The 25,382-nt window shown below is 37.4% G+C and overlaps 1 protein-coding gene across 1 annotated transcript in view; it reads left to right on the top strand.

The window, feature by feature from the left end:
* Positions 1–5,591: 5,591 nt before the first annotated feature.
* XPO7 (exportin 7) overlaps positions 5,592–25,382 on the top strand; it is a 39,358-nt gene continuing 19,567 nt past the window's right edge. Inside the window, 12 exon segments of the mRNA XM_008577110.1 lie at positions 5,592–5,738; positions 8,871–8,964; positions 9,517–9,683; positions 10,720–10,785; positions 13,148–13,252; positions 14,836–15,001; positions 15,953–16,026; positions 18,197–18,316; positions 19,563–19,709; positions 20,580–20,752; positions 22,630–22,823; positions 24,093–24,198. Of these exon segments, the coding sequence (XP_008575332.1) occupies positions 14,887–15,001; positions 15,953–16,026; positions 18,197–18,316; positions 19,563–19,709; positions 20,580–20,752; positions 22,630–22,823; positions 24,093–24,198 (929 nt within the window). The 5' untranslated portion in view covers positions 5,592–5,738; positions 8,871–8,964; positions 9,517–9,683; ... (1 more) ...; positions 13,148–13,252; positions 14,836–14,886.

The following is a 25,382-nucleotide window of genomic DNA, read 5'->3' as shown; positions in this document are numbered from 1 at the left end:
GTGACACTTCAAAATGCAGGTCCAGTGTAATGCAGATTTCCTTCTAATTGATAGGAAACTAACTGGAAAGCCTCGTATTATTATGAAATATTGGGAACTGTGTCAAACTTTAAAACCACACTGCAAGACAAAAAAACAAAGATGTGGGGCAGTTTCAGGCTGCCAGTTTCTACATCAGTAAACCTTTAAGAGACCAGGAACAGTTAGTGTGGCTATTTACTTCATGAAATAATTTGTTTACATGTGTTTTGGTTGCCTGTTACCCACAGTGCAAAGACCATATGTGTTTATTATAAATTTGAATTGATCAGTATTTTGAAGTTAAATGTAGAATTTTGCAGTCTCATATATTAGCAGACTTGCCATCCTTATCTACTGCATGCAAGGGTCTGGCATAGCATTATCACTTGCTGAAAATATGTATTTTATCTTGTTTTACAGCAGGAGACATTACACAGCATCTGTAACCAAAAAGTGTCACTCACCCTATTAGTACTCTTAGAAATAGAATGTCCCCAAGTACATAAAAAAGTCTTACCTATTTCCTAGGAAAATAATGGGAGTCATGGTTCTAAAAGCGTGAATTGATGTAAAACTAAAGCATTCTATATCTAAAGTACAGTTGTAGGTTACTGATGAACTTCTTTTCCATTCCAGAAAGTAATAAATGAGAATAAATACCTGGAGAATTTGGGGAGAACTGTGGCATTCATCCATACATACAGAAAAATACACAAATTATAAATGTATAGCTCAGTGAATTTTCACGAAGTGGACTTGCCTGGGTAACCAGCACAGAGAGTAAGAAATCAAACATTTATTCATACTATTATTGATGAGCACTTGGCTTTCCATTTGGGAACTATTACATTTAGTGCTGCCTTGAACCTTGAACATTGTAGAACATTTGTTTTTGGTGAACTTAGTTCACATCTCCATTGGGTATATAGAGTAGAGTAGCTAGGTCATAGGGTATCCATATGTGTTTGCTTTAATAGATACTACTAGTTTTCCAATGTGTTTGAATCAGTTCCGACTCCACTAACAGCATATGAATTACATTTATTCCACATCGTAACCAACACTTCGTTTTAATCATTCTAATGGGTATCTCATCGCGGTTTGAATTTACATTTCCCCATGATTGTTGACATTGCACACCTTTTCATTTGCTTATTGACCATTTGTATATCCTCTTGTAAGGAACATATTCAAGTCTTTTGCAATGGCTTTGTAAACTTTTTTCTTAAATTGATTTTTTAAAATAAATAGTTTGCATATATAAACATTCTTGTTCAAAGAGCTAGCTGTTCCCCGCCCACCCCCTCACCCCCATTGACTCCACTGCAGTAAATAACTTCTGAGAGATCTGTTCATATATGTGTGAAACCAAGATGACTTTGGCTCACTAAGATTGCCTTGTAGATAACTTGTAGACAAGAGGGAAACTTGAGTGGAGTGTTCTTTCCAGTCCATTTAAAGTACCAACATTGGTAAGAAAGAACAAAATAGAAGTAGTAATAAACACAGACATAGTTTTGTTTTGTTTTTAATTAGCCTTTGGAATAGCCTTTTGCCTCTTTGGTTTTATGAATGTGTTTTATGAATTCGGATTGGTGACAGAATCAGTTGTTAATTAGTAAAACATTACTAGTTAGAAGAGTTAATTTAGAAAAATAATGTAGCTTTAATTGCTCTTTTAAAAAATATCTGTACAATTGTTGGGACTTTTTTTTTTTCTGCTTACAGAGTAGTATCTGGTTGTGGTCAAAAACAAAAGTTACAGAAATATATAACATAGAAATTGAAAGTCTCCCATAATTTTACCTTCCAGAGATTAAGTTTGGTTTGTGCTCATCCAGATTTTCTTCTGTAAATTTACTAATATACATCACAAATGATAGCATACTCTACATACTGTTTTACCACTCGCTTTTTTAACAGTAATTGTTGTTACTGAATTTTTAAGTTTTTAAATTATTATCTATGGTAATTGGATATTCATTATTGACAATAAGAATACTTTATTCAATAGATAAAAAATAAAATGTAATTTGTATATAAATTTTATTAACCTTCTGGGTCCTTAAAATGTTTCATTTTCTGGAAGGGTTTAGTATGCATCTTTCATTTATTTAACGAAATGTTTCCTAGTACACCGAACAATTCCAGCTAAGGGGAATCTAAATGAATGGGGTTCATGAATAGCAGGTTGAAAGTGCCTTGAATTTTCAGCAATTCTTTTTATATTTGAGACATCCTAATTATGAAAATTCAGCTGCTAAATTGGTCAGTCTACTCTCTGTTCTTCATTAGACCTCTCTGTATTGCTGCTACACTTTGTAGCACAACAGTAGCTTCTGCTCATTTTAGTTGGTCCCTTGGCAGGCAGGTTAAGGCTGTGCTCTGCAGAAGACCTGCAGATCTGACTGGTCGTCCAAGGGCTAAGCCTGTTTCTAGGTCAGTGTTTGGCATTATTGGGAATGTCATCTAGTCGTTCCTAAAGACAAGTATCCTAGTCTCTGGTTGGAAATCTACAACTGGATTTTATTTTAAAAGCACTGAGGCTAATTTGAGAGTATATACTGTTAGGCTATTTAAATTTTCTTCATTTTCCTCTCATCTAGCTGCAACCCTTGAGATAATTATATTGTAAGGTCTGTAGTCTCAACAAACCATACCTTATATTCAAATGAGGATGAGCTCATTTTCTCTATCCCAGTTGAATAGACTGTATAAAATAATGTTGCTAAATATTAAAGAAGATACTTTCCTTTAATACTTTCAATGTGATTATTGTTGGTGAAATCAGTCTGGTTCTAAGTTTGGGGATTAATCATCTTGAGGTTCTTGTACTAAAGCAGTACTTTGCTAGTTGAAGATTGCTTTCCAGTTTTATAAAGTATTTCATCAAATGTGCTTTCCTGTTCCAGTGGGACAAGATGCAAGTTTCTCTGTGGATTATAGGTTTGGCAATCTCAGGAACAGAAAATAGGCATTCTTCTCTGGAGGCTTTTCTGTGTCCGAAGTGGCATCACATGATAGATGTCCTCAGTAAGAACTGGAGAATAGGAAAAGGTGAACATCAGTGTTGTCATGCAGAGGGGGAGAGTGCTGTGGCATATTCTTGCCATCCTAAGTGTGAAGTACTAGTTTTAATAGCTAATCAAATACAGGATAAATTGTTTTATGCTGGGTACAGAAAAAAAAATGGTTATTATAACTATTAGATTTGCCTTGGAAGCTCTAGGAACCAAAAGAGCGTAAATGTGAATCGTCTCATTCCTCTCTCCTTCCATGGGCAGTATGAGCAACCCAAATAAAATGACCCTGTGTTTTTTAGATGTTTTCGCTAATAGTTTGGGAAAATAAAATTGTTTCCCATTTGTTCTTCTGGAAACAAAGAAACAGAGCTGTAGTTCTTTAGACTAGAACTCCTTACCAGACTTACCCTGCAGTATGTTTTGTCTGCTAAATTAAAGCAAATTCAAACAAAACAACAACAGAAAGCCCTCTATAACCTGCTTGTAGGTTTTTAGCAGTAAGGAACTACTGGTGACAGATGCTTTACTGTTGTCATGTGAACAGCTTTGTTGTAATAAACATAAACAAGAGTTGCAGTGGGGAAGCTACTGGAACTGATCGATCAGACAAGGAGAGTCATTATACCTTAAGCAGCAGGACTGTTTAGGGAGTGTCTGTTCAAGATGCTGGAAAGCTCAGTGTGTGATGGCTGTGGGGGTTATGAGGCTGCTGCTGCTCCCTGATGCCTAATACCAAATTTTATAGCTAGCTTTCGTTTTTAGGTAAGGTGTCCTTCTGTTGATGTCTCTTCTGTGTTGCCTATTTTTAAAATAATTTGTTTCTTTTAAGTAAATCATTTTATAGGAAGACAAAAAAACAGACATCCACGTTGAAACAAAACCTCTTGACAGATGTAATCACTTGCTTAGGAATGTGGGGATTTGCAGTTAAACTGATTCCATTTTCAATAGGGTCTTAAGCCAGTACAGGCAAGTGAAAAATGACTTTTACATGTATTTTATGGAATATATGTAATTAGCCTTATCTTCTATTCCTCATGTTTATAAGCCATGTGAAAAAATCAGGTACTGCTTACAGGCTTCATTGCTTGAGATCTGTCTTTGCAACTGCAGTTTTCTCTGTGCTTTTGAATTGAAGAAGATATTAAGTGGGACCCTTGGAAGTTAGAGAAACAAGTTAAACATAAGCTAATCAAAGTCCCAAGATGTTTTAGAGAGTGGTTTATTTTGTTTTGAGAGCAGGCAATGTTTTTATTCTTTTGAGGGCTCTCTGAAGTGAGACTGATGATCTTAGAGTGTCAGTATTTGTCTTTCTTGTTTCTTTTAGGTTAATGTTGGAAATTGATTAATCAGGTTGAATGAGATAGACTCCTGCCCTAAGGGATTTCCTGCTTGGTGGAAAAGCTGTGATTTATAAAGTCACAGCATAGTGAAGTAACGTGATAATGAAAAGCCTTGGGCAGACTGGCTGTGTAGTATATTTTAGGCAATTTACACAGGTGAATTTAATTATTATTGTCATTATTTTTGTTTTTGTCAGAATTACTGTTTCAAGTAGTAAGATCCCTCAAACTATTTAAACCAAATCTTGCTTGCTACTGTTGAAAACAGGCTCAGATTTCTTAAAGTCCAAACCATTACTTTAAAGGCTAACAGATATTCACTCTCCTCTTCAGTCAATGAAAGATGAAAGTTAAGTGTAGTCTTAACTAGTTCCCTTCCCCTTTGTCTTTAAATACCACATTAAGTGAAAGTAGACTTGCATCCCTTAGGGTTTTTGAACAAAGCACACACCCATACCGTTCCTGAACTGGTTCAAGATTTGGAGAGAAGGATTTGTTTGGGGGTGTTTCCCTTCTCTTATCTCTGGGTGAGCATATGCTAGGGTTGAATTTATTTTGATCCTTCCATTTTAAATTTGGAACCAAAGCAAGAGTTTAAAATACACCAGGAGAAGAGAGTCTGCTGAACTTTAAACATGAGGGACCCAAGGAGGAAGGTGTGTACGGCATTCTGAAGCTTTCTCTTAGGGTTTTCTCATAGAGGTGACCATCTTTATGCGTATACGTGATGTGAGCTAGTAACTACTACTCAAAGGGAAAATATTTAAAACTATATAAAGATATATGTGACACTTACAATGTGTGTTTATGTGCTTAATTTTAACAGCAATGCCTCTAGTATTCATACTTTTTAAATTGTTGGCAGAATAAGTAAATTCTGAATTTTTATTTGAAAGCATTTTGGAAAAGCTTGGGAGGATGGGTATTTGGAAGGAAAAAATGTATCATTTGTAATTGATCTTCAAGGGAATGACTGAAAAAGTATATAGATATTTTAAGCATTCTATCATTTTGTCTTCTAAAGCATCAAATAAAGAGAGCTACAAATGGTATTATTAGATAAAGGTTACCCAGGTCTTGCTCAGAGTTGACAAGCAATTCTCTCTTCATTCGTTATTACTTATCTTTGTCCAGTAATTTCGAGCACAGTTCCTGGCATGTGTAGAAGGCTGTACTGATTTCTTTCTTGACCAATCTTTTCCAGAGCCTGGCCCAGCTAGAGAATCTGTGCAAACAACTGTATGAAACCACAGATACAACCACTCGACTCCAGGCAGAGAAAGCCTTGGTTGAATTCACCAACAGCCCCGATTGCCTGAGCAAGTGCCAGTTACTCCTCGAAAGAGGAAGTGTACGTAAGACTTGAAAAATCCTAAAGGGTAACGGAGGCTTAGGAAAATGTATTTTGGTTCTGAGTTTAGGGATGGATTGGGGTGGCTTCTGTTCCTTGATTCTTTTAGGTGTTCCTGCCTTCTTAATTTCATTTTTTTTTCCTTTTTGTCTTTTTTCGTGTCCGGCAACGGATCGCAACCCTCAGTGTCGCCCCGCACCGGACCAGGACCGGCAACGGGATCGCAGCCCTCGGTGTTGCTCCCGCGCCTCGCTCAGCCAGTGAGCGGGAACCGGTCTGTATGTGGGATCCGAACCCTCGGTGGGAGCGCCGCCACGCTCCCAAGCGGCGCACTGCAGCAGTGCGCCACCAGGCCGGCCCTTAATTACATTTTTAAAAAGCACCATATCTGCCAGATTGCCAAGAAAGGCCCCATCAGGAAAATTTCTTTGAACATATATTTCTGCCCTGTCATTTTTCATCTTGAATCAGATTTCTGGGACTCGTCTCCCGTTGTTATACTTAAGTGCCACCTCTTATGCTTTACAGAAGACAAGGCTGTAATAAATGACTTTTCTTATCCAAAATCCTTGTCACTATACAAATTCTCAGTCTTCTCTGTTTTTTCTCTTCTATTCCACACCTACTGCTTATTGTCTTACAAGTCTAGAAAAAAAATGACCTACAATAAAAATTACAGGAAGTTGTATGTTTTAAAATGGAATTAAGGCTTCTTCCAGCTTAACAATGGCATTGCAGTGATCAAAATAATGCTTCTAATGAGACATAACTTGATAAAATTATTTTTGGTGAGATGGAGGTCTTAGGAAGGGTAAGATCCCACTAGGGTACTATAAAAGGGCATCGAGAGAGACAGAATTCCAATTAGACTTTAGCAGCTAGCACTAGCCTTTTTTCAACAAAGTAGCAACATAATCAAGTGCTAGGCCTCTTATTTTCCCTAATACTTGGATGACCTTCCAGGCATGTTTACCTGTATTATCCTGTTTCACATATGAAAGGGAAGAAACCAAGAAAAGTTACAAATATTAGCCATAAATATCAGTGTGGTAAAGGTGAAGATAAAAAAAACAATGCAGTGTTACATCCTGAACAACAGTGTATGCCTAAAGAATTGGTTAATAAAAATTTGCTTTCCAAAAAGTATACTTAAGACTGAAACAAAATGTGAAAAAATGAAAGCATTTAATTTGTCGAATTTTCAATATTGTTAAAATATTATTTATGCAATAATTAGAACAAGTTATAGTTGGTTAAAATTATCCTTTAGTAGCTGAGGATCTAACTCTTTTTCCAAATATCTGAAGTTTGCAAAGTCATGCTCAGTGATTGTGTAGTGGTCTGTTGTAAGTTGTAAAATGTATGATATTTTGTGTATTTCTTTTAAATCACTCAGTCTTTTTTTTTTTCCTTTTTGTCTTTTTTACTGACTGGTAACGGGATCGCAACCCTCGATGTCGCGCCCATACCGGGGACCGGCAACGGGATCGCAACCCTTGGTGTTGCGCCCGCACTGCGCTCAGCCAGTGAGCAGGAACCGGTCTCCACATGGGATCCGAACCCTCGGCGGGAGCGCCACCGTGCTCCCAAGCGGCGCACTCTCCAGTGCGCCACCAGGCCGGCCCAAATCACTCAGTCTTAAGATTGATCCACTTACATTTGTCCTATGGGAGATGTACAAGCTCTTCCATTGACTCCTGCTGGAACCCCCATAGTACAATCTCTGACACTGTTAACTCCAGCTCCTTATTATTGACAGTCAACAAGGTGGCAGAAAATAGGAATGGTGCAATACTAAAAATAATTATGGTGGATTCTTCTTTTTAATCTCTTAATGACTTGGTAGATTTATTGGAATCATGTATAAAGACCATTTACACATAGTATATAGTTATAATTACACATTATGCACTGTTGTTACAGTAGCTTCTCTTGCGTTATTAGTAGTTTGCACACCTGCTTTAATCAGTTTAGACCATGTTCAGGTGTGCTGAATAAAAATAACGTCAAAGTCACTTCCATGGATTTTTTCTTAATCTTAAATTTTTCTTATACCTATATAATGCTAACGTAAATGGATAGCCTCCTGTCTTAAGGACACTTAGTTTCGTGGAAAAGTATCCTTGGCTCTTGGTTAAATTATTTTTAATGGTTCTGAGTCTGTTCCTGTTTTATATAATGCAGCCACATGGAAGAATTCTTACATGATTCCTCCTTATACATTATGATCAGATGAAATGTTTTGATTCTCTGTAAGGTTAAAATTAGTTGAAAGCCATATTTGAGAATGTGATAATGCTGTTCCATTGCTTGGGGCATAATTTTCCTTTCTCACAAAAAATGTTTATGAAGTTTACTTTAATACTATTATATACATTCCCCAAGGCTGTAACTGATTGATACCTGTACTGATGGAAAGACATAATTTGGGGATTAATTATACAGCATACTATGTCATTCTCTCTGATATTTCTGGGGGTTTTTTCTTTCTAATACCATACTATAGGAATATTTTGACATAAAACTTTTTTTTTTCCTTTTTGTCTTTTTTCATGACCGGTAACGGGATCGCAACCCTCAGTGTCACGCCCGTACCGCTACCGGCAACGGGATCACAACCCTCGGTGTCACGCCCGCACCGCGCTCAACCAGTGAGCAGACCGGTCTCTATATGGGATCCGAACCCTCGCACTCTACCGAGTGCGCCACCAGGCCAGCCCTGACATGAAACTTTTTGAAACATCACTGTAACAGAGATATTGAGGGGAAGAGACTTCTTGGTCTAAATGATAGAAGAGATTTTTCTTCTAAAGATCTTACGATATCTTTCTGAAAAGATGCCCTCTAGTGTCTGTCCCTCAGAGTGAAGCAGGTATTCGTACTGGATTCAGTTTGATAGGCTATTCACTTTATCTTGCTCTTTGCTCATGATAGAAGTCTGCTAAATAAGCACTTGTGCTATGTGGGACTCATTTTTCCTCAGAGCTATAGACCCTCTAAAATCCGGAACATCAAATATAGCAAAACCAATTACCTTTTCTTGAATCTGAGCACAAATCATTTCCAAGTAAAAAACCTTGTGACTGACTTTCCCAATACAATCTTAAGTCCTTTTTCCCCCTCTCTTCACAGTCATCTTACTCCCAGTTACTGGCAGCTACATGCCTTACCAAGCTTGTATCACGCACAAACAACCCACTACCATTGGAACAACGAATAGACATTCGTAAGTAGAGAATTTTCTGTTCTGTCTTGAAGAGTATGTTTGTTTAGTGGTGTGCTAGTAATAGTTAAATTTATGTGCTTGTTTGATCATGTGCTGAAATTGCTAAGCATATCTAGAGTAGAATATAGGTAAAGAATATCTAGAATCCAGGTTTTTTCCAGAGTTTTAGACTTATGAAAGTGAAGAGGGCCTAATACAGTTACTTCTAGGTAAAGCCTAAGTCATCCCTTTTGTTGTCAGATTTCTTTCATTCAGTCTTTACTGCCGCTAATAACTAAAAAAACGATTAAGGATTTTGAATTCTGTGTAGACCACAGTACTTAGCCATCTAGAGGTAGGTTCAAGGCTGACATGCTTCTAATCCTTTATTGTGACAGTATAAAATTCTGAATTAGAATTCCTGCTAACAATCTTAAATTTGCGGTCCCATTTCTCAAGAGAAATTAGGGTAAACAGTCTAAATTTACCATTTCTTGGCCATTTAGCACGTTTAAAGATACACACCTTTCTCTGGCAGAGCTTCCTATTACTTGAATTGTTTTTGTTTTATAGGAAACTATGTGCTCAACTACCTTGCCACTCGGCCAAAGTTGGCTACTTTTGTGACACAAGCACTTATTCAGTTATATGCCAGAATCACAAAACTGGGCTGGTTTGACTGTCAGAAGGATGACTATGTCTTCAGAAATGCAATCACAGATGTCACGAGGTTTTTACAGGTACAATATATATATTTGACGTAATAGGAATGGGAGAAGCAACATGTATACTCGCTTTTATATGCTTATCTACTTTTTAAAAATTACACAAATTGAAATTATTTCATATATTCTGCATCTTTTTTACCCTCAATATGTCTTGGCAGCATTTACAGGTCACCCAGACTCATGAGTCAAGCCCTGACTCGTTCTTTCAAATGCCTACACACTACTCCAAGCCAAAATACCATAATTTAATTAACTAATCTCTAATAGATGGACATTTAGTTTGTTTCCATTTTTTGACTGGTAAATAAATACTTCACTGAATCTCCCAGTACATATATGTTGTCATGCTTTGCATAAGTGTGTTCATAGGGTGAATTTCTAGCCTTGGAATTATTCAAAGGGATCTATATATTTTTGAATGTCAAAGGTATTTCCAAATTACCCTCAAAAAAGTTACACCTAATTTTACCCTTCTACCAACAACAGTTTGTAAGAGTGTCTACTTCCCTGTACCTCAGCCCAGGAAGCTAAACTCTTATTTTTCCAATTTAATAGGTGAAAAGAATTGGTACCTCATTGTTTGGGGTGTGAGTGAAACTAGACAAATTTTCATATGTTAATTCACTGCTTATATTTGTTTTTCTGGGAACTTCCTGTTTATATTTTATATACATTTTTTTCTCAGGTTCTTTGCCTTTTTCTCATTGTTGTATAAAGTCTCTTTGTCAATTGGGTTACTCGTTTGTCGTTTATCTTACAAATGTGTTTTGCAATTTATCTTTTTATGATGTGTATGCCATAATGCGTATGGGAATTTTTAAAATACCTAAGTTTTAAGTTTTGATGAAGTCACATTTATCAGTCTTCTTTTATGGCAGTTAGATTTTATGTCCTGCAAAGCAACAGTTTTAAACTATGATTCCTTGCTGCCTTTTCTAGGCAGTTTTATTAGTGAAACAGGAATCCGTCATTCAAAAGCGTGAGTGTATTCCAAATGCCAAAACCAAGCACACATGCCAACTCTTTCTGCCTTACATTTTTTAACTAGGATAGTGTTGAATACTGCATCATTGGCGTCACAATTTTATCTCAGCTAACCAATGAAATTAATCAAGTAAGTGCTACAGCCTTCCTCATTGAAGTAAGTGCCATATTTTTTCTTAGTATTGGTGTTTTCTGCTGTGTGTGGGATGATCTTTTTTGGCAGTTGTGTGCTTTTGCGGTAAGTGATTAATGCCCTTTTGAAACACAGTAGTTCCAGTGGGTTTTCCTCTGTAGGTGCAACCTACCTCACTCTTTTTGTCCTGGTCTCCTTCTGTCTCCAGCATATTTTACCCTCTCATCTCAGCTTTCCTTATTCGTAGTAATGTTCATTTTAGAAATGAGAGTGATGGTCCTAAGTCAAAACCGTAATGAAATACTGCCTTGCCAATGAGAGAGAATGAGTCCAACAGAGGGATCATAAAAGTGGAACCAGCATCATTTGTGTGCCCCTTCTGCTCCAATATATGTTAATATGTGTTATAATCATTTAAAAATCAGTCCTCATATGCTACTATTAAAGATATTGATGGTGATCTTTTCACAATGCATGAAACATTCTGCTAAATACCAATTAATTTTTTAAAGAGTCACTGATATCACAGAATACTACAGAGGAAACACCAGTGGCTTTCTTTTGCTCTGGCTATTATTTTCAGTCATTTACTTTCATAATTATTGAGTTAATTATTGAATTGGTCTATATTAATATTAATTGCAACATCTCACCCTTAAGTTGCCAGTATATTAATTACATCAGCATTATTGTTGCTATTGCTCATAATTATGCAGAAATTTTTATTAACCCTGAGAAATTTTAACTGAGTTCATGCTATTTTAAATACACTAGCATATAGCCTTTGAAAATCGGAGGTCCGTATTGTGTTCTCTGTCACATGCAATCCCCATTGTGATCAGTAATTACCAAAATAACAATAGCTTATACTTTTGAGTGATTAATATGTGCCAGCCACTATTCTAAGTACTTTGCTTATATTAATTAATTTTATTCTCACAACAGTCCTGTGAGGTAGGTACTATGGTTATCCCACTTTCTGGGTAAGGAAACTGAGACACATAAAGCTAAATAATTTGGCTGACATCTCACGATTAGTAAGCAGGAGTATCTAAATTCAACCCATATAGTCTTATTCCAGAGCCTTTGCTCTTAACTTAGTGTTTAACTGCTATTACACTTCATAGTAGGAGAGCACATGTATTATTAGCTAAGTACAGAGATTGTGGGCTTAATGTTCTCCTCACTGAAGCTTGGCCCCACAAAATACATCAATGTTGGTATTAAAAATCTTTTCAAGATCTTGTCTTTCTTAAGAAAATGATGAAAATGTGTGTAACATAACATGTAATTATTCTCTGTATTATGATTAGTATAACAGATTACATATGGTATATGATATATAATCTATCGATATCTTTATCATCCAAGACATACATAATAACTCAGTGACACTGAAGCTAGAATTGGGGAATATTTTGAACTTCTAAATAACTTTAATTGTTCATTGTTTTTTCATTGTCAGGTTCAAATCAAAAATATATTTCTGTCATCATTACTATTTGAACTTAGAAATAAAATCAAGAAAGACTTGATTGTGGTCAGAAATCTTTCTGCATTCCTCTTGAATGTGACAGAAACAAAGTGAACCACCTCTTGGATGAATTGATCAGTAAATAGAAGAGATTTAAGCTTTCAATAAGTGGTTAGACTAAAAATACCCTTGGCAACCTTAAAATTCCTTTATTCCACTTATTGAGTGCCTACTGTGTGTTAGGAATAGATGGCATACTAAAGACGTAAAAGATTTAGTCCTTAGCCATAAAACCATTTATACTTTAGTCGAAAAGACAAGAACAGAGAAATAAGTGAGAGACAGCACAGCTGTTTCAATTAAGTTCTCACTTCTGCAGTATAGACTATGTGTTGGAATAAGTTAGAGAAGGAAGAAAGCATGACCAGGCTGTTGTCATTCAGCTTAAGTTTGTGGCTGTTAATGACTATTTTGGAAGTTCTGCAGTAACTTTGGTGCTGAGTGATTTGTTTACCAAAATTCAAGCCTTGCTACTCTGTTTTTGAGACTAAGCCACAATATGACATGATAGTAATTATTAGCAATGTCTGCCAACAGTTTGTTAAATTTTCCCTCCCTGAGTGGAGAAGAAAATAAGAATTTGCAGTAGAGACATTTCCCTCCTTTTGTTTTCCCTCTGTAAGTAGAGGCTAGCTGTTAACAGCTTACCATCCTCCACATCCTCTCATTAGGTATGGTTTAACAATAATTTAAACATTAAAAATGTATTTTGTATTTATGTTGCTTTTATTGAAAATCCTTCTAGCTTATTTGAAGCCTGCGTGAAAATTTTTTTTGCAGTTAATTCTAAAACTTGCATTGTTGGTTTATTCTTTTTCTGCACAGGCAGACACCACCCATCCTTTAACTAAGCACAGAAAAATAGCCTCTTCTTTCCGAGATTCATCATTATTTGATATCTTCACACTTTCCTGCAATTTACTAAAACAGGTGAGATTGTAGTTTGGGTCATGCTTCCCAGTTTATTTTAAAAGAATGAAAATGGGTGTGAACTAAGATGTCAGCCCCTAACTGACCCCATGAGAGCTTCTGCATCTCTTTGATCATCATCATCTCTCCCATAATACACAACTCAGAGGTGTTAAAGAAGCTTGCCAGAATGACCACTGAAGTTAGAGAAAGGGTTGTGATTTCCGTATTTCAAATCTCTTCCCGTAGGTAAAGAGCACTAAGTGAACGCTCATCCCATGCTCCTATCCTAATGGACTCTAGTTCACCACAAAGTTTGAAGTTTTATTTATTTATTTTTGTAACCACATAAAATCTTCCTATACTGAACGAAAGTGTGTTAGCTTTATGGTGTTTGGATTCTCAGTGCTCTGAAAGCAGGCTCAGACTGCGTTGCTAGTATGCAGAAACTAGGCCAACTCCCCTGTCCCCTGCTGAGTTACAAGCAGCAAATAAACAAGTGACATCTGTAAGGAAGAGTAGATTTTGAGTTTTTAACATCCATTTAGATTTAATAACCTGAAGGGGTAGGCAGTATCACATAAGGAAATTACCTGTTTTAAAATAGAAAGTTGGTGTTTCAATTTATTTATTGACAGAGTTGAACTAAAAAAGCAATGTTAACTATGAGTCCTACATATTTATAACAATGTTTGGACACTTTGTCCCTGTGGAAAGCTAAATGGGATTAGCCTCTGGCTCTTTGTTCATTTTTGTGTTTTTCTCATTTTCCAGTATTTCCCAATTTTAGTTTGAGAAGCAAGTTTGGATTCTTTCTGTTGTCCCAGTTAATGATATCCATCTTTTTCCTCAATTGCTTAGTTTTACCTCAGAATTCCCACACAATCCTCAGGTTATGCAGGCTGCCGGACAAGAGCTGTTGTACCCCCTGGAGGGGAAAAGCTTTCAAGAAAACTAGGAATTGAATCCTCCGCAGTGATACTATCAGAAACAAATGATTAGCTAGCCAGTTGCTGAGGCAAGGCTTGTATAACCTTGGAATCTGACAATCACATTAACTATGGACCAGTATTCAACTGTAGTCTGCAGCTAGGCTGCAGATAAATAAATAAAATTCAGTGGTGATTTTGTTTTAATTCTGGTTTGAAAGATTTTTGTTGATGGTGATGATGATGGTGGTGTGGTAAAAAGAAGGAAGATAGGGCAGGCTGTAAAACTGAATCAGAACTCCCGTCAGAGTTTAATCCTAAAGATAACTAGGATATCACATGCACACGAAATAACTATGCATGCCATATTGCTTCAGAATACCCAGTAGCCATTACGTCTATACCATGTAAAAAATAAGTTTTAAAAGCTGGCTTTCTTTAAATACCAGCTTCATGTTTTTATAGTAAATATGTTTTAATAGTAAATAAGGAGGTGGGTATTTTCATAGTAACATTAATGTGATAGAAGTACAGCATTTTGGTGTGGTGGGGGTACATTTCACTATGCTGAGGTATAGTCCTCCATTTCTGGCTAACAGCCTTGCCGTGAGTCTGGAAGCAAGCTGGGAAGAGAGGAGTGATTGTGTGGGGCTCATTATGTGGTAATTTTTACAGGCTTCAGGAAAGAATCTAAACTTGAATGATGAAAGTCAGCATGGCTTGCTCATGCAGCTGCTCAAACTCACTCATAACTGCCTGAACTTTGATTTCATTGGCACTTCTACTGATGAGTCCTCAGACGACCTGTGTACAGTACAGATTCCCACCAGTTGGAGATCAGGTAACAGAGAACTCACACCCCGTGAAACAGTCCGTCACACAGCTCCGCAGAGTGTCTATAGGATGAGCTAAAGAACCTCTGGCAATCCGTTGTTACTTTGAGAGAAAATTGAGAATTTTACCATCTGTTTTTGTAATGTATGGGTGAGGTCGTTGGAGGAATCTTATAGATCCCTAGCATGGGAAACTCTTTTAATTATTGATTAATTATGGTTGTGCATTTCACATTCTTGCATTAATTGCCTAGAGACTTCTGTTATATATTTATTTAGGGTAATATCTGTCTTTGAAAACAAGGGCTGGCTGATTAGCATGGTGATGATAACACCACAGCCCAGGGTTTGATCCCTGTACCTGGCCAGCTGTCAAAAACAAAACAAAAAAGTCAAACAAAAGAACTTGTGCTTATATTTGTCTTTCTGTTCCGAAGGGTAAAAATTTTAAGTTTTTGCTTTGGATAAAGGTGTTTTTGGGCCGGCCCAGTGGCGCACTCGGTTGAGTGCGGTGCTTGGGAGCATGGCGGCACTCCCGCCAAGGGTTTGGATCCCGTATAGAGACTGGTCCGCTCACTGGTTGAGCGTGGTGCGGGCGCGACACCGAGGGTTGCGATCCCGTTGCCGGTAGCGGTACGGGCGCGACACTGAGGGTTGCGATCCCGTTACGGGTAACGAAAAAAAAAAAGACAAAAAGAAAAAAAAAAAGGTGTTTTCAATTGTCTTAAGTTCCCTGAGAAGCAAAAGAATGAATCTGTTTCTTAGAGAAGCTAACATTAGTACTTTAAAAAAAAAAAAATGAAAAAGCCCCTATTAGCTTATCACTTTCTAAGGAAATAAACATTATGTAAGATAAGTAATCAGAGGGATATGCTTCCTAACATATAGTGCCAGCAGTGTGCCAACAGCAATGTGCAGACACACTTCGTACAGTGATGACTTTTGTCTTTTTTTTCCAGCATTCTTAGATTCTTCAACTCTGCAGCTGTTTTTTGACCTGTATCATTCCATCCCTCCTTCATTTTCACCTCTGGTGAGTCAGGACCACAGTTTCTAAAGCAAACCTATTTCTAGAAAGTAGCCATGGTGAATGAGCCTTATGTTCATTTTGTTTTATAAAATCATAGAAATAAAGCATAGAAATGCCAGGGTTAGTTATCTCACCTTTTAAGATTAAGCTTGTAGCCTAAAGGTCCTGGCAATAAAGTCTTAATTATTTTTAAATGATTCCTGTCTAATGGCCAATTCATGCAGATGGTCAAGCTCTTCTGGTCTCCTCTTATATCTGACTTTATACTATACCTCAAATTTCTACAGGCTAGAGTGAGGGGACTCAACTGACACTATCTAGTTGAACCATTAAGATTGTCCTCACTGAGAAAATTTTTTGAAATTCCCTCAGGCATATATTACATACTGATAAATGAAAACTGTAATAGGAAGGCTAATTTGCTTACTTATCCCGAATAACACTTAAAAGCCATCAGGAATGGTGTATTTCTCCTTTAATGCAATAATTACCTCAAATCTCAAAATTTATTCAGGTTCTAAAATACTCTTGGTCTGGTATTTCAGATTGTTGGTCTAAAATACTGTTGTACACTCTCCTTTTTTGGCAGGGACTGGGTGTGCATTCCCACTCCCTGCTGTGTGTGTGGAGGCAAAGGGAAAGGGCTCTGGCACCAAAGACATGACACCTTCGGTGCTGGCAGCTTCCCATCCTCCAGTTCTATCCTCAAGTGCCAGAAGACAGGATAGATAAATCATACGTATATATACACATACATCCACACAATTATACACAAAATATACAAAGAAAACAGTAATGTAATGGGTGTTTTGCATAGTGTTTCTGCAGTAGACTACTTTCCTGGTCATTGTAGTACTTTTCCAAATTAATATAGAACTTTGCTTTAGCAGAAACATGAACTCAGTGTTGTATGTGTCATTAAGGTTAAAACAGGAAAAGGTAGCTCAGACAAGAGGAGTAGATAATGAAAGCACTCTTTGCAAAAATGTGGGGAAATTAATGGAATCCAACGAGGGCTGGTAACGCATGCCTCCTGAGGCTGGCAGTAGTGGGGAGCCTCTGGAGCAAGGGGAGGAAGCCTGGAGAGAACAGAAGCAGTAGCTCAGGGGAAGTCTGTGTGACAAGAGCTGTGGCTAGCAGTACAGAAACTCTGCCTAGCCATAACCCAGCTGGAGGGTGGGAAGAAGGTCTCCTTCTGCTCTGTCATCTCCTGCTGGTACTTTCTGTTGGTTGAAGCCAGAGGGCAAGGGAGCTTGGCTATTGTCTCAACAGAGATCAGCCTCCCAGGGAATCCAGCAGAATGGAGAAGGATAGAAGGGTCTGGAGGAACAAACAGAATACAGTAGTTCCCCCTTATCTGCAGGGGATACATTCTAAGACCTCCAGTGGATGTCTGAAACCTGGGATAGTACCGAACCCATGGTAATATGGTAAATACGTATAATACCCACGAATTTTCTTTTTCATTCTTCACCATTTCATCATGGATGGAAGATTCCTTCTTACCACAGATGTTAGCAGTCTTAGCATATGTTTTTTTTCGTTCCTTATTAAGTTAAGAACTTTCACCTTTTCACTTAAAGGAAGCACTTTACCGCTTTTCTTTGGCCTATCTACATAGCCAGCATCACTACCCTTGTGCTTTGGCCATTATTAAGTAAAATAAGGATGACTTGAACATAAGTACTGTAATATAGCAACAGTCAGTCTGATAACCAGGGAGGCTGCAGTGACTAATGGCTGGTAGTGTAGACAGCATGGATACACTGGACGAAGGGATGATTCACATCCCAGGGAAGAGGAAGCAGGACAGTGCAAGATTTCATCATGCTACTCAGTGCATAATTTAAAACCTATGAATTGTTTATTTCTGGAATTTTCCTTTTAATAAACTGAATTACCTGGTATTTTCAAGCCTTAAATATATATCTTAGCAAGAATCAGAGAAGCCATTGGGTTGTCGAAGAATACAAAGGGAATTTTCCAAACTGAATTTGAGTTGCTCTGATGCACTTGGATCTAATGCCCTTTTTATTCATTCTTCCTTTTTTATTTTTTTAATAAACCTGTTTTAGATATCTTAAAGAAGAATATTATAAGAGGGAAAAGGTCTGGTGAAAATAGTTATATCATCTTTTTAATCAGGTGTGTGTGTGTTATGCCCTGCTTCTAGGTGTTATCCTGCTTAGTACAGATTGCCTCAGTCAGAAGATCCCTGTTTAACAATGCGGAGAGGGCCAAGTTTCTCTCTCATCTTGTCGATGGTGTTAAACGAATACTGGAAAATCCACAGGTAAGATTGTTGTGCATTATATATGTAAAGGATTAGCATATGCGAAGCTGTGATGAGTCAGAAGGAAATCCATCTAGAGGCCACACTTAGCAGAAATCTCAGAAAACAGTCTGTTACTGTTCAGAAGATTATGTGAATCTATATTTGTAGGCAAATTTAGAGAGTATTTGCCCAAAAGAAGAGCTTGTCTCCTCCAGCTTCAGAAATGCACGAGTTGTGGGAAGGGATCACTTTGATACAGGAAAATAAGAATGGAGCTAATCATTTTTCCCCAAGAAATGAAGAATGTTTTTTGTTTTTCTTTACTTTTGAAAATGTACATTAGTAACCTAAGTGTATAGGGCTACTTTTAGGTGGGAAGGGAGATATTTCTTTCAAATATTCCTTCTATGACTCAATTGCCTTTTTTGTCTTTTAAGTCCCAAAGATTCAGCCAACACTTACTTTTTTCAAAGTATCACTTTTCTACACTAGAAAAAATTATAAAAGCAGTTCATTTTTAAATATACTCAGTTCTGTCTCTTTAAAAATTCATTTATTCATTTAACAGATTGTTTCCAGCACCTGCTAGGTGCTAAAGATACAGTTGTGAACAAAACAGAGTCTCTGCCCTCATATGCTAACAGAGGAAGACATATATAAGGAAACATAATTAAATATACTAGTATAAATATGTAAACAAGTCAATAATATTTGTTATAAGTATGTAATAAGATATGTAAACATACTAATATATGAACAAATGCATTACAGTAATGATGATACAATATAAATATATAAAACATTTTGTATTACTTTGCCACTGTGATTTAGTTGTACTTAATGACCAGTTTGACAGATGTGAAAATGAAAATTTCATCAGATTTCCTTTCATTGGTGAGAAGCAAACAGGCCAGTCATGTCTTACATCATGTCTGTTTCCACCATATAATCAGCTTTACAACCTTAAGCAAGTAGAGTGATCCTTTTGTGCTTCCATTTCAAACTCTGTCAATTGAGGCTAATAATCCCATCTCACAGTATGATTATTATGAACAGACAAGATAATAATCTTTTAGAAATGACTTTTGGAAAAAATAATTTCTAAACATTACACAGATGGATCATTCTGAATCGTGACCTACATGCAGCCCAGAAGTTAAAAAGTAGATTCTTCGTCTTCCCCCATGCCATCCCAAATATATGTCAGTCTTGAAGTTTGGCGAATCACATTTTACATTTTATTTTCCTTTTGTGCTGTTAACAGAGTTTATCAGACCCAAACAATTACCATGAGTTTTGCAGACTACTGGCACGATTGAAGAGTAACTATCAACTGGGAGAATTGGTAAAGGTGGAAAACTACCCCGAGGTCATTCGATTGATAGCTAACTTCACAGTGACCAGCCTACAGGTTTGTCTTTGATTGCTTGTTTCTTCCTTCCTAAACATTGGAATCTCTTCTCTTGCTCATTGGTTTTAACCTTATAAGAATATTCTTTTTTTTTTTTCTTGTCAAAGGTGAGTGTATGTATAGGATAACCCTGCAGAGTAGTTACTATTATAGCCTATTCATTTATATTTACAAAAGTTCAAAGAGTATGGTTACGGGAACAAGTGGGAATTAGAAGGATAATATTTAGATTAAAGGCAAGAAGAATCCCCTCATAATCACCTTGAAAAATCACCCTTCACTCATTACCACAGAGAACTAGACAGAAGAGTAAAAAGAGAGTTAATGCCCTGTCTTCATTTGTTGTATAATACAGGACAATGGTTTTCAAATTATATGGCTTGAGGGCTGGCCAGTTAGCTCATTTGGTTCATGTGGTGTTATAACCCCAAGGTCAAGCGTTCATATCCTGTACTAGCCAGCTGCCAAAAAAAGAAAAAGAAAAGAAATTATGGCTTGCATCTGAGTCATCTGGGAGCTTGAAGAAAAATACAGGTGCTTGGATCTTACCCCCATAACTAAGTCCAAGGTGGAACCTTGGCGTCACTATTTCTAACAAGTTCTCCAGGTGATTCTCATGCATGCTAATATTTGAGAACCATTTACATAAGCCTTTCCTGTGGTAGGTTTACACAAGCAGTATAGAACAGCTCTTATTAGATGCTTAATCTCTGAAGTACTAATGAACACATTAAACTAGTAGCTATACACAGAACAAAGCTCATAAAATTTTATGGTCTTTTTAAAAAAAATTTTATCATTTGTGTCGGGTGGCATGGGACTAATGCATACAGAAATGAACAATATGTCTTCTATTCTTGTTTTTCTTAGCACTGGGAATTTGCCCCAAATAGTGTGCACTATCTCCTAAGCCTATGGCAGCGGTTGGCAGCCTCTGTGCCATACGTTAAAGCCACAGAGCCCCACATGCTGGAAACTTATACTCCAGAGGTCACCAAAGCCTACATCACATCCCGTTTGGAATCTGTGCACATCATACTGAGGTAAGGAAACTTGGACAGCCGTCCTTATAACCCCACTGGTAGCCTAGTGTCAGGCTTACTAGAGATCAGATGCCCAATTGGCAAAAGGGTACTTGATATAAGTCATTGGAACTAATGCTGTTAATGGTTATTTTTCCTTGTCCGCAGAGTAGCATATGAGAGAATAAAGTCTGAAAGAACGTTCTTCTTTTTAACATCCTCTTCATGTCCTCCTTTTCTACCATCCACAGCAGTATCTTTGAATACATAGTATATGTGGGTAACATTTTTCCTTGCTACTGATTTTCTTTAAACGTGAGAAACATTTATAGGATATAGACAATAATTATGTGTAAGTTATAGGTGCTTAATGTGAACTCCTAAAGAAATAAGTGGGTAAATAAGATTATTCAATCTAGTTATCAGCTCTAACTCAAGAGTTCACTAGAAGACTTAAGATTCTAGGCAGCTGGTCACTGTTAGCATTATATTAACACATGGCTTCCATCTACCTTGACCATTAACTGGACCAGAAACCTATAGCTAAAGAAATGTCAGGCCTTTTCAAAACAACTTGCATTAAATGAAGTTATCCTTGCTTGGGGACCTTTCTTGTACATTTTTTTCTTTGGCTATTTCTCAAGGGTATTTACTTGCACTCGGAGGGTCTGAGGTTTTTTAAAGTTGGATTCCTAATTTGCTCAGAGTCAAGAGCATTTAATTGTCATGAGTCATAGTCTTAACTGTTTATGATTTGAATCATTTCAAAATCTGAGTATTCATGAAGTTCATTTGAAAGTATTGTCTTATCAGCTCCATAGCTTCTGTTCCTGAGGATTCAGCTGGTTTCAGTGAGGCAGTGTTGGGGAGTGGTTGTGTGTGTATAAGGTCTGGGCCCAGATAACCAGTATAGCTATATACTCTTGGGCAAGTTTCTTAGTTTCCTTATTTGTAAAATACAAATAATAGTAGGCCTACCTCATAAGGTTCTGTAAGGATTAAACTAATATGACCTGGCACAGCGTGTAGCACATGGTAAACACACACGGCTAATAGTTGTAGTGCTGGTGACCTGTATTGTCTAACTATGATGTAACATTGGAGAGAGCTCATCATAGGACAAGATGTGAAAATCTAGGAATTAGGGCTGGCCCGTGGCTCACTTGGGAGAGCATGGTGCTGACAACACCAAGTCAAGGGTTAAGATCCCCTTACCAGTCATCTTTAAAAAAAAAAAAAAAATCTAGGAATTAGCAGATAAAGCAAGACCTGGTACAGATCCACAGTGCCTCATCTGCAATTTTGAAATCCAAGAAGATGCGAAAACTAAATTTTCTTATCAGTTTTGCACCAAAACCTGACATGAGCTGACATGAGACCATTTATAGACTTTTTAAAAAATCCTGCTTAGTATGACTATTCACAATATCCATACATTTTGCTAAAAGAATATTGAATTTGACATGGCACAGCGCCCATTTCACATTACAGATAGAAGCACCATACTGCCTTCCTCAAATCTTGAAATTTCTGAATTCCAAAACACACCTGGCTACAAAGGACTGTGTACTTGTAGTCCCAAAGTTTACTATAGTGAAGAATAGGCAAAAGACTAAGAGCCAAGAGTTCAGAGAGGTAAGAAGCACAGGACTGCCGGGTTCAGGGCAGACAGATGTTAAGGGATGGGAATTCAGATGGGAGGATTTGATGCCAACAAGCAGAGTATACCTGCAGAAGACTGATGCTCGGGTGAAGACATCTGCCTTCCAATGTAAAAAGTAGCGTTGGGATGTGGTCCTCCATGATTGGAAATGGTGGCTACATGAAAAGAGTGAGCATCTGCATTGGGGAAATCAGTAGGCATATGTTAAGAGAGCTACTTCTTCCCTTGGGAGCAGAGATGGCCTGGAAGATCCCCTGGAGGATACGGGTCTGGTCCAGCAGCAGTTGGACCAGCTGTCCACCATCGGACGTTGCGAGTATGAGAAGACGTGTGCGCTCCTTGTGCAGTTGTTTGACCAGTCCGCCCAGTCCTACCAGGAGCTGCTACAGAGCGCCAGTGCCAGCCCAATGGACATGGCGGTGCAGGAGGGTGAGCGTGCAGTGCACAGGAACTCCAGACCTGCAGGGAGAGGCAGTTGGTACCCCTTCCCTCATTGCCACCCCTCTTTCCTCCCTCCTCCCGCAAAAGCGGTACTCATCATAATCCCAAAAGACACAATCCCACATGCCATAATCCCTAATGTTCAAATCCCCAAAGATCAAAATCCCTAATGTCTACAATCCTGAAAGATTAAAATCCCATAAATTGTGTATAAGTTTGTGTAAAGGCTTATAGAGACTTCTAATTTGTTTTATGCATTTTTTTGCAAATTTGACTCCACAAAAGTACATTAGCACAATGTTGACTATGTGTGTAAGCATTGTGTATGTATGTAAAAACATTCCTCAGTAAATGAAGAGATGTCTTTTACATACATGTACATTTGTCAAAGATAAAATCTTTCGAGATCTCAGCTGTTTGGGCAACTGCATATGCTGCAGTGCCTTATTGAGGTATTTGACCGATCTCATCAAAAGACTTGGGTTGTCCATCATAGTATTTCAGATTACCACAGTTGCAAAGCTGGGTGCACACAGTTACCAACAATAGTGATATGCATTTATATGTTTTGCTTTTCTACCTATTTCTTCATGAGTACGGTTTGCTCATAATTGTTATACCAGTGCCATTGTTTTTATGCTTACAAAAAATGTATGTTGTTGTTATTGCCTGTATTATTGGTGGAAAGTGGTCTACAAAGTGTTCTGTCATATTTTTATATGTTTATCAAATACCCTTTTAAAAACGTAAATAAATACCTTTTAAAGAATTTTTAAATTATATTTTCCAGAATTATACTTTCGGGATTTTGATCTTTTAAGATTATGAATTTCAGTATTTTAGAGTAGGGATTTTGATCTTTCAGGATTTGAACATTTGCGATTATGGCCCAAACATTCCCCAAAGAATTCTTTCATCATAAGTTACCCCCTTGTACACAAAAGAATATTTTTGAATGAATAAATGCCTCAGGGGACTAGGGAAGAGTAATCAAAGTCATATCAGCAATGGGTGTTTTTAACTTTAAAGAAGTACCGTATTCTAAAAAAAAAATGACCTTGTCTGATATAGGAACACTGATTATCTAATGAATTTCCCCCATGGCATCACCCTTACCAGAGCAGAGTAGCAGCTATCCTCTGTGAGAAAAGTAAGGCTTCATGGCTTTCCCATAGTGTTCTTAAGATTAGGGAAGCTCATGGGAACGTCTTCATGAGATCATCACTGAAGGTGATGCCGATGGGTACTCCTCTGCAGGAAGGCTGACATGGCTAGTGTACATTATTGGAGCAGTGATTGGTGGCCGGGTGTCTTTTGCCAGCACTGATGAGCAAGATGCCATGGACGGCGAGCTCGTCTGTCGGTAAGTGCTCCCCACAGAAGCTATCCCTTCTGCTTCTCTGACCACTCTCCCACCTCCTGTTTGTGTCTTATTAATGCTTTCTTCCCTATTTATAGGACATAATCTTATGAAGCTGATTGCCCATGGAAACAAAGGACAGTTACAGGTCCAACTTCAAGCCTTTTAAAATTGCCAAACTCTACCTATGACCTGTTATTTTAGCAATAACTCAGCAAGGAAATGATGGATACAAAATTAGGAAAACTAAAGTGGGGAGTAACTGATTTTTTAAGGACAACATCTCAGAGTTAGTGAAACATGGACTGCTTTTGCCATACCAAAATAAGTCTAATAGGAAACTGGTTCTTCAAATATCACCAAAGATGAACTTAACAGAGTTTCTACAGCCTTTCAGATCTCTTGGCCATACACTTGTCTACCTTCAGGATTTCAAGTTATTTTTTATCTGTGTAATTCTCATTTTATTAAAAACCTTTAAATGAACATTAAAGCTTATTGAAAACTTGTATTTCTAAGTTGAAGAGGAAAAGTAGAACATAATTAGTGATATCTAATAATTTATCTAACAGAAATAAAAGGCAGGATTTTTTAATACTCTAAAGCAGAGGTTCTTTCAAACCTTTTGATCTCAGGACTACTTAACACTCTTAAAAGGTATTGAGGACTTCAAACAGCATTTGTTTTTTTAAAGAATATTTATTTATTAATTCATTTTAGAATAATCCTGTTACATGTTAAAATATTTTTATGAAAAATAACTAAAAAATAAATAATATATAAACCATATAAGTAAAATAACCCCAAAAATTAATGAGTGGCATTGTTTTACATTTTTGCAAATCTTTCTAATGTCTGGTGTAGTAGAAGTTAGTTGAATTCTCACGCCTGCTTCTGCATTCAGTCTGTTGTGATAGCACACGTCTTGTAGCCTCTGGGAGGCCCCACTGTACCCTCATGTGAAAATGCAAGAGAAAAGGACAAAAAATGTTTTAGTATTATTAAGAAAATAGTATTGTGACCTTGCAGAGAGACACCACCATAAAGCGTTCTAAACTTTGGGCCAGCCCAGTGGCGCACTGCTACAGTGCGCCATGTGGGAGCACGGCGGTGCTCCTGCCGAGGGTTCAGATCCCACATACAGACCGGTTCCCGCTCACTGGCTGAGGGTTGCGATCCGTGGCTGG

This window comes from Galeopterus variegatus, unplaced genomic scaffold, assembly GCF_000696425.1.
Source record: "Galeopterus variegatus unplaced genomic scaffold, G_variegatus-3.0.2 Scaffold1451, whole genome shotgun sequence".
Lineage (NCBI taxonomy): Eukaryota > Metazoa > Chordata > Mammalia > Dermoptera > Cynocephalidae > Galeopterus > Galeopterus variegatus.
This window is presented reverse-complemented; position numbering and strand designations above follow the sequence as displayed.